Below are 12,748 nucleotides of genomic sequence, written 5' to 3'. Positions count from 1 at the left end.
CATCTTAACTCATTTGAAGGGTTACTGGCTATGCATTACCAAATGTTGTGTAGGTCAGAATTTTGAAATCTTGTATAGCAATAGATAAAAGTTGGATGAAGAAGCAGAGGGGTTCAATGGAATATATTGAAGGTGTACTTAATTTTGTGGAATTTGCATCTGAACATGCAAGCGATGGGAAAATCTTTTGTCCTTGTACCAAATGTGTGAATTTGTGTTTGGTCTTGCCAGGGGTGGCACGTGAACATCTGTGGAGAAAAGGGATGCTTCAAAGTTACACACATTGGAAATGGCATGGGGAATTGGCCGATGTGCCAACGGCCACCAAATGTGGGAGTAGTCATGTGCAAGACTCCCTCGAACAATATGGTGACTTTCGTGGGATGTTGCATGATTTGTGCCCCACACATGAAATGCCACCCGAACCAATGGAAGAAGGTGAAAGAGTGCAACAACCGGCTGAAGGCCAACCGACTGATGGTGCACAAAAGTTTTACAACATGATAGATGATGTGGACAAATCCTTATATGCTGGTTGTACAAAATTTAGCATATTCTCAGCCATCGTTGTGTTGTTCCAGTTGAAGACTCTTTGTGGTTGGTCGAACAAGTCATTTACTATGTTGCTTCAAGTCCTGATGGATATGCTTCCTTCAGATGCTAAGTTGCCAAAGGACCATTATGAGGCTAAGAAGATTGTCTGAGATTTGGGTTTGGGTTATGAGAATATCCATGCTTGTCCCAATGATTGTATGCTATTTTGGAAGGAGAATGTTAACCCCGAGGCATGTCCTTGTTGCAAAGTTTCAAGGTGGAAAACGAATGAGGCATTCGTTACAGGTAATAATGCATCATCTAGTAAGGGAAAGAAGAAGCTGCAAAGATCTTACGGTGGTTCCCCTTAAAGCCAAGATTGCAGCGACTATTTCTGTCACTCGACCTGGCTAGTTCTATGAAATGACATGTTAATGGTCATACAGATGACGGGGTAATGCGGCATCTTGCTGACTCGGATGCATGGAAAATGTTTGACAGTACGCATTTACAGTTCTCGTCTGACCCTCGTAATGTCAGACTTGGTCTAGTTGCGGATGGGTTCAACCCCTTCGGAATTCTGAGTACTACTCACAGCACTTGGCCTGTCATGCTAGTCCCTTACAATCTCCCGCCTTGGCTGTGCATGAAGTGGTCATCTTTGATTCTATCACTAGTTATTCCTGGTCCTAAATCGCCAGGGATTGCGATAGATGTGTACTTACAACCCTTAGTAGAAGAACTGAGGGAATTATGGGATGTTGGAGTAGAAGCGTATGATGCATTTTCAAAAAATGTATTCCAATTGCATGCAGCATTGATGTGGACCGTACATGATTTTCCTGCCTACGCAGATGTGTCGGGTTGGAGTACGAAGGGTAAGTAGGCGTGTCCTTCTTGTGCATTAGAGACTGACTCTCGATATTTAAAAAATGGTCACAAATTCTGTTACATGGGACATAGGAGATGGTTGGATAGGGACCATGAATTTCAGGAAAAAGATACATTATTTGATGGATCTACTGATATGGGAGTGGCTCCTATGCCACAAGTTGCCGCAAGCATAATTGTGGACACTGAAAGTTTAGTTGGACGTTGTCTGGGAAAGAAATGTTAAGAAAAATACAAGAAAAGAAAGAAAGGTGAGGCAAACCAGTGTGTTTGGAAGAAGAGAAGTATTTTTTTCAACTTGCCTTATTGAGAGGATCATAAGTTGTGACACAATCTTGATGTGATGCATATAGAGAAGAATGTGATGGACAATATACTTGGCACGGTGTTGAACTTGAAGGATTGGACAAAGGACAATTACAAGGCACGTCTTGACTTGGCGGACATGGGAATAAGGAGTGAGCTCCACCTACGGCGAAAAGGTGATGATAAGTACACAATACCACCCGCGTGTTTTGATATGTCTACATTGGAGAAAGATGGTTTCTTGCAAGTTTTGCGGGACGTCAGAGTGCCTGATGGATATGCTTCCAACATCTCACGCCGTGTCAATCTGAAAGAACGCAAGATTTCTGGTTTAAAGAGTCACGATAATGACATCCTGATGCAACAATTCCTTCCAATTGCTTTACGAGGATCTTTGCCATCGCACGTTACTAGGCCTTTGATAAAGTTAGCATGTTTCTTCAGGAAAATTTGTTCGAAAACCCTTACGGTTTCAGATATAGCGAGTGCTGAGGCAGACATTGTAGTCACGTTGTGTGAATTGGAACAGATATTTCCTCCATGTTTCTTCACTGCGATGGTACATTTGGTCATGCACTTGGCTACTGAAGCCAAGATTGGTGGTCCAGTTCAGTACCGTTGGATGTACCCCATTGAGAGGTAAGTCGTATGTGATACATGTACAATATAAAAGTAATGTGCGCTTTGTAAAAACTAGTGTCAATTGCTAACCTTCTCATGCGCATTATAGGTACCTCTCACATCTTAAGTCTTATGTAAGAAATAGGGCTGCCCCAAAAGGGTGTATTGCCGAAAGATACATAGTGGAGGAATGTTTAACGTTTTGTTCACGGTATATGGAAGGAGTTGAAACTATATTTAATCGACCCACGAGGAAGATGGAGGAGTCAACAAGGGCGGTTTCAAGTGTGGCATTAGGCAATAGGGAGTTGACCCAAGCTCATCGCTACGTTCTATTCAATTCCGACAACATTTACCAATTTCGTGAGTAAGTACTACGAACACCAATATAATTGTATGAAAATCCAATGTTCGCTATGTGTGTTAACACTAATACAATTGCCATCGCATGCAGGATGCACAAAAGTTTAATGGAGGATGAACTTCGAAGGGGCCACAGTCGTATATCCAATGCTATTATTCATAAGCACCACATGGAGAAGTTTTGTGGCTAGTTTAGGTCTCACGTAGGTGTCACTTCTTAAGCTTGCAACTTTCCCATAAGTAGAATGACTGTACTAATGATACAAAGTTTGTTGGTTATATTAGGTGATGTCTATGACTGATGCTGATAGGGAAAGTACTGCACTTACTGATGCACTTGTCACACTTTCCAAAGGGTCATATACTTCAGTTAATCGGCTGAAACATTATGTCATAAATGGGTTAAAATTTAGGAGTTCGGATGTCGAGGCAAATAGAACAACGCAAAATAGTGGAGTTAGTGTTGCCACTGAAGGTGGCATTACGTACTATGGTGTGTTGAGAGATATTATTGAGTTGAATTATTCTGGCAGTATCAAACATGTGTTATTCAAGTGTACATGGGTTGATGATCAAAATAGGAGGGGATATAAGACTGATGAGTTTGGGTTTCCTATGGTGAATTTTACTCACTCCATACATGGTGGGAAGGAAATGGTGCATGAACCATATGTCTTGGCGTCTCAAGCTATACAAGTATTTTATGTTGAAGATAAAAGGGACAAAGATTGGTATGTCGTTGTTAAAACGAAAGCCAGAGATGTCTTTAATGCCGGTATTGGCCCCAATTGTAACGAGGATGACACAGATGGGTTTCATGAGAACATTCCGTATAGTATAAGTGGTAATGATGTTCGTAGGGATGACCTTCGTTGGGGTCGAGATGATGTGGAGGGAATCACAATTGATGCCTCTGTCATTGGCGAAAGAGATCTTCATGAAATGGACGACTTGGATGATTGTGAGTTCATTGATGATGAGTCCAACGATGAAGATAACAACGCAGTCGAGTACAGCGATGATGAGAAGTGTAATAGGATACTGCTGTTGTATGTGTAATTATGTTATAGTTATTATTGAAATTGTAAGTAGAATTTGTAAAGGTCTATTGTGTGCAACGTTTGACAATGTTGCATATATATGTGGAAATTGTTATTTCTTCACGTTGTTAAGAAATAACAGTTTTAACATTTATAATTATCTTTACAACTGACATTTCTTCATGTTCTTATTTCTTCATGTGATTTCTTGTTGGCTATAATTATCTTTATGTTTGTGTTGTAAAGGGGTTGGACGCAAGAATGGTGAGGAAACTTCAATTAGGGATGGTTTACGTTGGGCAAGAATCATCAAATTCTCGACAAAGGGTGGAGGCAGTAGATCAAGAAGCACATCATTCTGAGGAGGCAAGACCGATGGGAAGTGAGGATGAGACACAGCCCCTAGGTAGTTAACATGTCACATTATCTAAAGTTTGATGTTTATTGCTAGATGCATAATTCAGTTCTAATAATCTATATGTTGAATGAACATTAGCGTAGCATTTCGGTCCACTTTGGTCCATTCAGTATATGCGGTCCACTTTGGTCTGTTTGGTCCATTCATTTCCCTTGGGTCCAATTTGGTCTGCTCTATCCATTGCAGTACCCTTCAGTCCATTTCGGTCCAATATGGTCCATTTGATCACTCCGGTCCAATTTGATCAACTCCGGTACATTCCGTCCTCTTTGGTCCATTTTAGTTCACTTTGGTCTATTTAGTGCACTTAAGAATGATGAAAGATAAGTTTGGGTTGGAATTATACATTCTAAATCTGAATTTATTAAGGAAAAATGAAGGCAACCCAAACGAAGTGAGGTTGCTCATCTTTTCAAAGTAATTGATCCCACAAAATCTTGTCATAGTAAGAGGTCATAATTTGATTTTCTTTTTAAATTTATAAGTGCCAACACATAGTTTTGGTAAAGTGCTCTCCTTTATAGTTGAAGTTACAACCTTTCTATGGGACTTATAAGTTACAATTAAGGAGAACTGGTTGGAATGTTATGAACTAGTAGTCATTCTAATTATAATGCAAGCTAGTAAGCAAATGTTATCAACAATTAACTTGGTCTAGTAGGGGAGGTATTGGTTGTTTGCGACCTCATTAAATCCAAAGTGAACTGAATATGTTGCTGTAATACATGATTGAAAGTTACACTTGTACAACCAATGGGTTACATGAATGCGTGGGAGAAAGGCCTAAATTTACCCAAGTTTTGTTTAAATGAATTCATAAACCTTTTATTATTTATGTTAGTAGGTAGATGCATAATTTTTGCGTGGTGTGATATTTTTCAGTACTTGTGAGCTTTGATAAATCAGTCCTAATATTGGTGGTTTTGTATATACAGATGATTACGTTCAAACCCCAGCACCGGCACAAAATCCAACACCAGAAAATAGGCGTACAAGACATGGCAAAACAAAGTTGGTTGACATATGGGCAATGACTGGTGACGAGTACAAAATCCCATTGCCATTAAATGCTGAAGGCCAACCGATTGACCGAGCCGGGTCTTTGTTCAAACGGTGGTTGGGCTCGTTTTGCGAGAATGGCCTATTATGCCCGCTTACGCCTGCTGGGTGGCCAAGCGTTGCTGAAAAGTATAAACGGGATTGTTGGGTGGAAATTGAGGTACTATGAAAATAAAGTATAAGTTATTACATTTATAGCTGCTGTCCAATTGTAAATATCATATTCAGCCGCTGTTCTAATTAAGTTACTACATTTTGGTAACTCCACTTTTGCATTTCAGAAACGATATATAATTGATCCCACCATTGTCACACCACCCAATCAAAAGGCATGGGCAATGCATCAGCTAGGGGAAATTCGGAGAAATCGGAGGACGAAGTTAAAGAAGAAAATCAAAAAAAGAGGCATGACACGTGAACAGGTATTGGCTGCAATACCGGATGACGTTATGGGGGTCCAATGGAGGGAGATGGTTGAGTATTGGTTCAATGACAAAACAGAGTTACTGACTTTCTTCGTCAATCTCATCTTTGTGGTAATTTAGTCAAGAGATGTTTTGTTTTGTTTTTTTAGTATTGATGGTAATGTGGTTGCAGACATTAAGTGGAAAAAACGCGGCTAGTCGAGGTAAACAGGAGGAAATAGCCAGGTCTGGGGCCAAAAGTTTTGCACAAATTTCTGATGAAATGGTAAGAAATAAACTTAGAATTCGTGAACGCCTATTTATGAGTTTTAACCTCATTTCATATGCTTTAGGAATAAGGATAAGTTAGTTAACTTATCTTATTAATTACATGGATAGTCTCATCATTTCGTAGCTATTATTCATAACTTAATAACTAATAATAGACATCTGTAGAGGCCTGCTTAATCCACCAAATGATGTAATATAATGGTTGTGAGAATCCTCTAACTTATTGGTCAATATAAATTTATCTTTATCAAAATATACATTATGAATTTATCCTTTGATTCCTTTCATTTATTTTCATTTATATGTTTATTTTTTGGCTGAGGATTGCATCATTTTTACGTTGGGCAACCAACTTTTCCACCATTTCCTCAATTCTAGTAGGGTTGACGAGTACTAGCTAGGTTGTATTAATGACCTATTTCCAATGAAGAGAATCATTTTTCCACCAACGTAATGAAGAGGATTTCACGAAATAAACCCACAAACTCAAGAAAAATAAAAGCCGCGTTATGTTTTTATTAGACAAAGTTCACCCACCCGAAAAGCTTTGTGTTCGAACTACTTCAAAAAGTTTCCTTTTTGATTGTGTAGCCAAGCTTTGGAGAGCTAGTTTCTAAGGAAGCTTTGAAAAAAAATTTCCTATCGTAGAAGCAAGTTTTTTATCAATTCACTATGTTTCATTTGTCTCTTAAACAAAAATAAACCCTCTAGTTGGGGATATGGAGAAGTTGCTTTTATAATGAAAATTGGAATTGTTGGCCGTGTGTACTAGGTATGTGCAGCAAGCTTTTTTGATTATACTGGACATACTTGTTAGAAATATAATTGCTTTAGTGTTTAGTGTATGAATTTTGTTCGTCATGTAGGCGAAAGCTAAAGGGGCGCCCGTTGAGCACGCAAATGTGTATCAACAAGTATACCGCACCAAAGATGGGGTTGCTATTAGTAGCCGTGTACAAGAGAACATGGTAAGCACAACTTGATCTCACGGAATTGTAGTGTATGTTGTGTTTGTATTGTTTATGGTGTGTAATATGATGTTGTTTGGTTCTTGTGGGAAAACAGGGTAGGATGGCAGCACTGTTGAATGAACAGGGCATGCGACTAGAAGGAGAGATTGGTAGTGGAATCCTCTGGTCGAGAGACGATGCGTATGCTCAGGTGATGGATCGTCCAGAGCGCCCCGGACGTGTACGCGGGGTAGGTTTTGGAATCACCCCATCAGGAAGAAGTGCCACCAACAATTCATTGTTTACCTCGAGTCCATCGTCGTCAACCAGGACAACGCAAAGGATTTCAGGGTTGGAGACGAGTCATGAAGAGCTTAGGGAGCAACTAACTCAATCAGAGGCGAGGCATAGGGAGGACCTGGCTCAATCTGACGTGAGGCATAGGGAGAACCTAGCTCAATCTGAGGCGAGGCATAGGGAAGAACTAGCTCAATCTGAGGCAAGGCACAAACAACAACTGGACGAACTGAGGAATTTGATGAGAGAGATGTTCGACAAATTTAACTCACTTGGCCCAGTTATCCATGAATTATATCCTTCTCAGGTAGCAAACAAATGTTATTTAACGAAACTCTACTTTTTACAATGCATTGTTATGTGATATTAATACAATGCCTTTAATATATATGTAGAGTGGCAATGCTTGATGGGAATGATGGGAATGCAACTGTGTATTCGAAGGTAAAACAAAATTTCTTTAAAAATTTCTCTAAAAACAGTATATATATACATATGTACATACCATGCTATGATGGATAAAGTAGGAACCTCAGCACTCAGTATAGTAGGAAAGAAAACTTTATGCTGGTGAATATGTTATAAAATATTATAAGTTGATTCAGGATGCATTTCGAAGGTTTTGGGTTTTGATATAGTGACTACTCTAAAGTATCGCATTCTTATTTGGCACTTGAAACATGAAAAACACACTTGCTTGGCATATGCACATCTCCATGACTAGACACATGAAAAATAGGTAATGTAAAGGGAAAAAACAATAGCTCTCATTATCAATCTGAACCATGTATTGCTGAACTTGATTGAATTGAAAGTTTTGACTAGATTTTTTTATTCTCTCTATGTTTTAACGAAGGGTAAATTGACTACACAACTTACTACACTACTCTTGTTAACGAATAGTTGAACTACAGCTAGCCTTCCTCTCATGTTACTAAGTTGATGAAAACAACATAACTGATATGGGGCATAGATTGATTCGTAGTACTATATTTTCGTTGTATTGTATTTTTAATCGAAATGAGCTCTCCCTATTTCTAAATAATTTTTTTCCCTTCCATTTTATCATTTGAAAAGCGAAATCACTCCATAATTAGGCAAAAATAATGTCAAATTATGTCTCTCTCCGTCATAACATTGTTCTGCCAAATTACTCCATGATCATGCCTTTTGATACAAATGTTTGAATTTGAACTAATGTTTAGAGTATTATGTATTGCAAGCAAAAATTTGGCAAGTTTAACTTGACAAAGAATAATTTGTGCAGTTTTACCATGAAGTGGACAAGAAAGCGTATGTCAAAATGGAGCCAAATGCCACTGAGGAAACTCTTGATGCCTTACAACATGTTGTCATTCTGAGCATGTTGTAAACTTCTTTGTGAATAGACGCAGCTACAAACGTTTGTATATATATTTTTGTTAATAGCCGGTTTGGCTATTTGTGATGCTGGGAACTGGTTTATTTTGGCAATTTTTGTGTTGTCCACTTGTTTATGGAACTTGTGTTGGGAAGTTGTGATAGCAGGGAACTTGTGTTGTGTTGTGATAGCAGGGAACTTGTTTGTTTTGATAAGTTGTGTTGTGTTGGAAACTTGTGATAGCAGAGAACTTGTGTTGTGTTGTGATATACTGCAGGGAACTTGTGTTGTGTTGGAAACTTGTGATAAGTTGTGTTGGAATCTTGTGAAAGTAGGGAACTTGTTTATTTTGATAAGTTGTGTTGGAAACTTGTGATAAGTTTTGTTTGAAACTTGTGATAGCAGGGAACTTGTGTTGTGTTGTGATATACAGCAGGGAACTTGTTTATTTTGATAAGTTGAGTTGGAAACTTGTGATGGAAACTTATGATTGATGAACTTGTTTATTTTGATAAGTTGTGTCCATGATTTGGAAACTTGTGATAAGTTGTGTTGGAAACTTGTGATAGCAGGGATAAATCAATTCAGTTGTGATAACAGGGAAAAGAAAGAAAAAAAAATAGGGAAGAGGGAAAAAAAAAAAGAAAAAAAGAAAAGAGAAGCTATAGCCGCGTTTTTTATAAACGCGGCTATAGTTCTAGGCTTCTCAGCTAACAGAGGGCTATAGCCATGTTTTTTTATAAACGCGGCTATAGTCCGCAGCCTATAACTGCGTTAATAACCACGGCTCAATCGGGTCTATAGCCGCGTTTTTAAAAAACGCGGCTATAGGTCTATGACTATAGCCACGTTTTTTAAAAACGCGCCTATAGACCCGAAGCCTATAGCCGTGGTTCAAAAACACGGCTTCAGGCTTGAGCTTTAGCCGCGGTTATAAAAACGCGGCCATAGAAAACGCAGCTATAGGTTATAGCCGCGTTTTCAGGGTCTATAGCCGTGTTTTTGAAACGCGGCTATAGACCCCTTTTTTGTAGTGAGTATTTATGAAACCAACCACCCACCCACCAATAACCACTGTATCTTCCTCTTACAAACCCAAACCCTTACTGAGATATATCTTCCAAACCCCAAACATTGCTTTGTTTTCTTCCCCAAACTTTGTTATGCTTTCTTTATGTTGAAAACTAATGAGTTTATGGTTAATGGTTTACGTTTGAATAGTTTATGACCACTAGTTCCTAACAGTAATGAGTTTATAGTTTGAGTTGAAATAGTTTTGAAATTGTTAGATTTAATTTTGTTTTATATTAATAATTCAATGATTATAACGAGAGATGAGAGGTTTAAACGATAAACATATATATAGAAACTAGCTTATAATCCTATGCATATGCATGAAAATACTTAAAAGATACAAATTAAGATGCATAGTATAATAATCTTGCATATATAATTATATATAATTTAAATATTATTGATAGTCATTTTTACTCTTTAAAAAGTCTTGTAAGAATATTATTTGGTAGAAAATGTAAATTTTTCATTTTTAAAATATTTTTATATTAATTAATTCTAGACTTTTTGGTATTATACACAATAGTTCACTTGAATGGATATTTATGAAATGAACTCACATTTGATTACAAAATTAAGAAATAAAACTCTATAAAAATAAATAATTTAGGACACATGATGCAAAATTGGATTTCAATTGTAGAATCTAATTAGATTTTCTCTAAACTTTACCTATTAATATATATATATATATATAAAATTTTTGTGCCAAATGAAATGTTTTTAGTTATAAAAAAATGCTCATAAATATAAAATCATTCAAACTCTCTCTTCCTCTAATTTTATATATAGTGTTAGATATATGATTTTTTTTTTTATAGTTTATTTATATTGAACTCCTCATTTTTTACTCTAAATTAATTCATTTGGCACAAGAATTAAAAAACTTCGATTAGATGGAACATTTGCCATAAAATTAAACTCTAATTGAAATCCAATTTATACGCTAAACTAACTAACTTGGTTCAAAATTTTAAAAACACTTCGATTAAATGGAACATGTGCCGTGAAATTAAACTTTAATTGAAATCCAATTTTTACACTGAACTAATTAACTTGGTTCAAAATTTTAAAATTTTTTATTAGATGAGACATGTGACGCAAAATTAGACTCTAATTGAATTCTAATTTAAAATCTAATTAAATTTTCTCTGAGTTTTACTTATTAATATATATATATATATATATATATATATATATAACTTATAAAGTTGAATTGTTTTTAGTCTTACAAAAAAAAAGGCACATTAGTATAAAATCATTCAAAAATTATGTTTTTTTTTTATGATTTACTTATATTGGACTCTTCGTTTTTTTTACACTAAATTAACTCATTTGGTACAAAAATTAAAAAACTTATATTAGATGGGACATATGTCGCAAAATTAAACTCTAATTAAAATCTAATTTTGACATTGAATTAACTCATTTGGCACAAAATTTTGAAAACTTAGATTAGATGGAATACGTGGTGCAAAATTAGACTCTAATTGAATTCCAATTTGAAATCTAATTGGATTTTCTCTCAGCTTACATATATATATATATATATATATATATATATATATATATATATATATATATATATATAAAACTTATAAACTTGAATTGTTTTTAATTCTAAAAAAAAAAAGGCTCATTAGTATAAAATCATTCAAAAATTATGTTTTTTTTTATGGTTTACTTATATTGGGCTTTTCGTTTTTTTGCACTAAATTAACTCATTTTGTACAAAAATTAAAAAATTTAGATTAGATGGGACATATGTCGCAAAATTAAACTCTAATTGAAATCTAATTTTGACATTGAATTAACTCACTTGGCACAAAAATTTAAAAACTTAGATTAGATAGAATACGTGGCGCAAAATTAGACTCTAATTGAATTCCAATTTGAAATCTAATTAGATTTTCTCTCAACTTTATCTATTATTACTACTAGTATGTAACCCATGCTACCGCACGGGAATGGATATAATTTAATAAAACAATGGAAATAAATATATTGCATTTTTATTATTTAAGTGATACTATTGGTTTTTATTTATTTATTTATTAATCATGAGTTTAATCATGTTTAAAAGACTTAGTTTATTCATGTTTAATAAAACTTAGCATTATGTAATTTTTTAACAAATATTTTTATTATACAAAATTCTAATGAAAGAATACTACATAGACATATATGTTCAAGGTTGATTCATACATGGTACATACAGCTATGATTAAGTTGCTTTATCACAAATCATTTTTAGCAAAATATTTTAATCAATTAAATGTGAATCTCATAATGTGCATCTCATAACAATATATAACAATAGAATAACGTGAATCTCATAAAAAAAAATTAATCAATTAAAAATCACTAAAATTATGAGCATAAAACGTAAAGACAAACAAATAGGATAAGTGTTAATTCCTTAAAAGAAAACTTACAGTGAGTTGAGAAAACTACACAAATAATCTTTGATGTTTGAAGAATAATGGGATTACAACTTCCTTTCGAAATTGGGTAGAAACTCGTGCTGATAACATGTTATGAAAAAGAAAAGAAACATGCAACATCAATGATAGAAAAACAAAACAATTTTATAATTAAAAAATAAAAATTATTGACAAAAAGGAAAGAAAGTATAGGCAGATGAAAGAAAATAAACATGCAACATCAATCATAGGAAAAAATTACTGCTTTCTTTCATCTATCTATATTGTCATTCCTTTTTTTGTAAAAAATTTACAAAAAAAGGAATGACAGTATAGACAGATGAAAGAAAGCAGTAATCAAACCTTAGGAGTGGTTAAAATTCGTTTTGCAGAGCATAAACCAGGACCATGAAAATTGTAAAGACAAGTACAATCGGAATATCTGGAGAACCTCTTCTTATATAAGTTACAGAAATACCCAAATACATGCATCATTGATACCGAGAGATTCTTTTGAAATTTCATAGCATTGATTAAAATAGAGGGGAGCTGTATATTAAGGTGCCTAAATCGGTGTAGAAAATGGCGGTGAACCTGAAAATACATGGGTGTGGAAAAAAAAAAAAAAGCACATTGGAATTACAACAGATGGAGGGAAATTAGACTCCAATTTTATATTTACATTAACACGTGTCACAATATAGATTAGAATTCTAA

At 35.2% G+C, this 12,748-nt stretch overlaps 1 protein-coding gene across 1 annotated transcript; it reads left to right on the top strand.

Annotated features, from left to right (window-relative positions):
- Nucleotides 1-991: 991 nt before the first annotated feature.
- LOC142628587 (uncharacterized) lies at nt 992-2,906 on the top strand. Its single transcript, XM_075802653.1, has 4 exons — nt 992-1,412; nt 1,779-2,370; nt 2,462-2,719; nt 2,807-2,906. Exons 1-4 carry the CDS (start codon nt 992-994, stop codon nt 2,904-2,906), a joined length of 1,371 nt encoding a protein of 456 aa, XP_075658768.1.
- Nucleotides 2,907-12,748: the final 9,842 nt, after the last annotated feature.

This window comes from Castanea sativa, chromosome 3, assembly GCF_040712315.1.
Source record: "Castanea sativa cultivar Marrone di Chiusa Pesio chromosome 3, ASM4071231v1".
In the NCBI taxonomy this organism is placed as follows: domain Eukaryota; kingdom Viridiplantae; phylum Streptophyta; class Magnoliopsida; order Fagales; family Fagaceae; genus Castanea; species Castanea sativa.
Note: the sequence above shows the minus strand (reverse complement) of the source record. Positions and strands in the feature narration are given on the sequence as shown.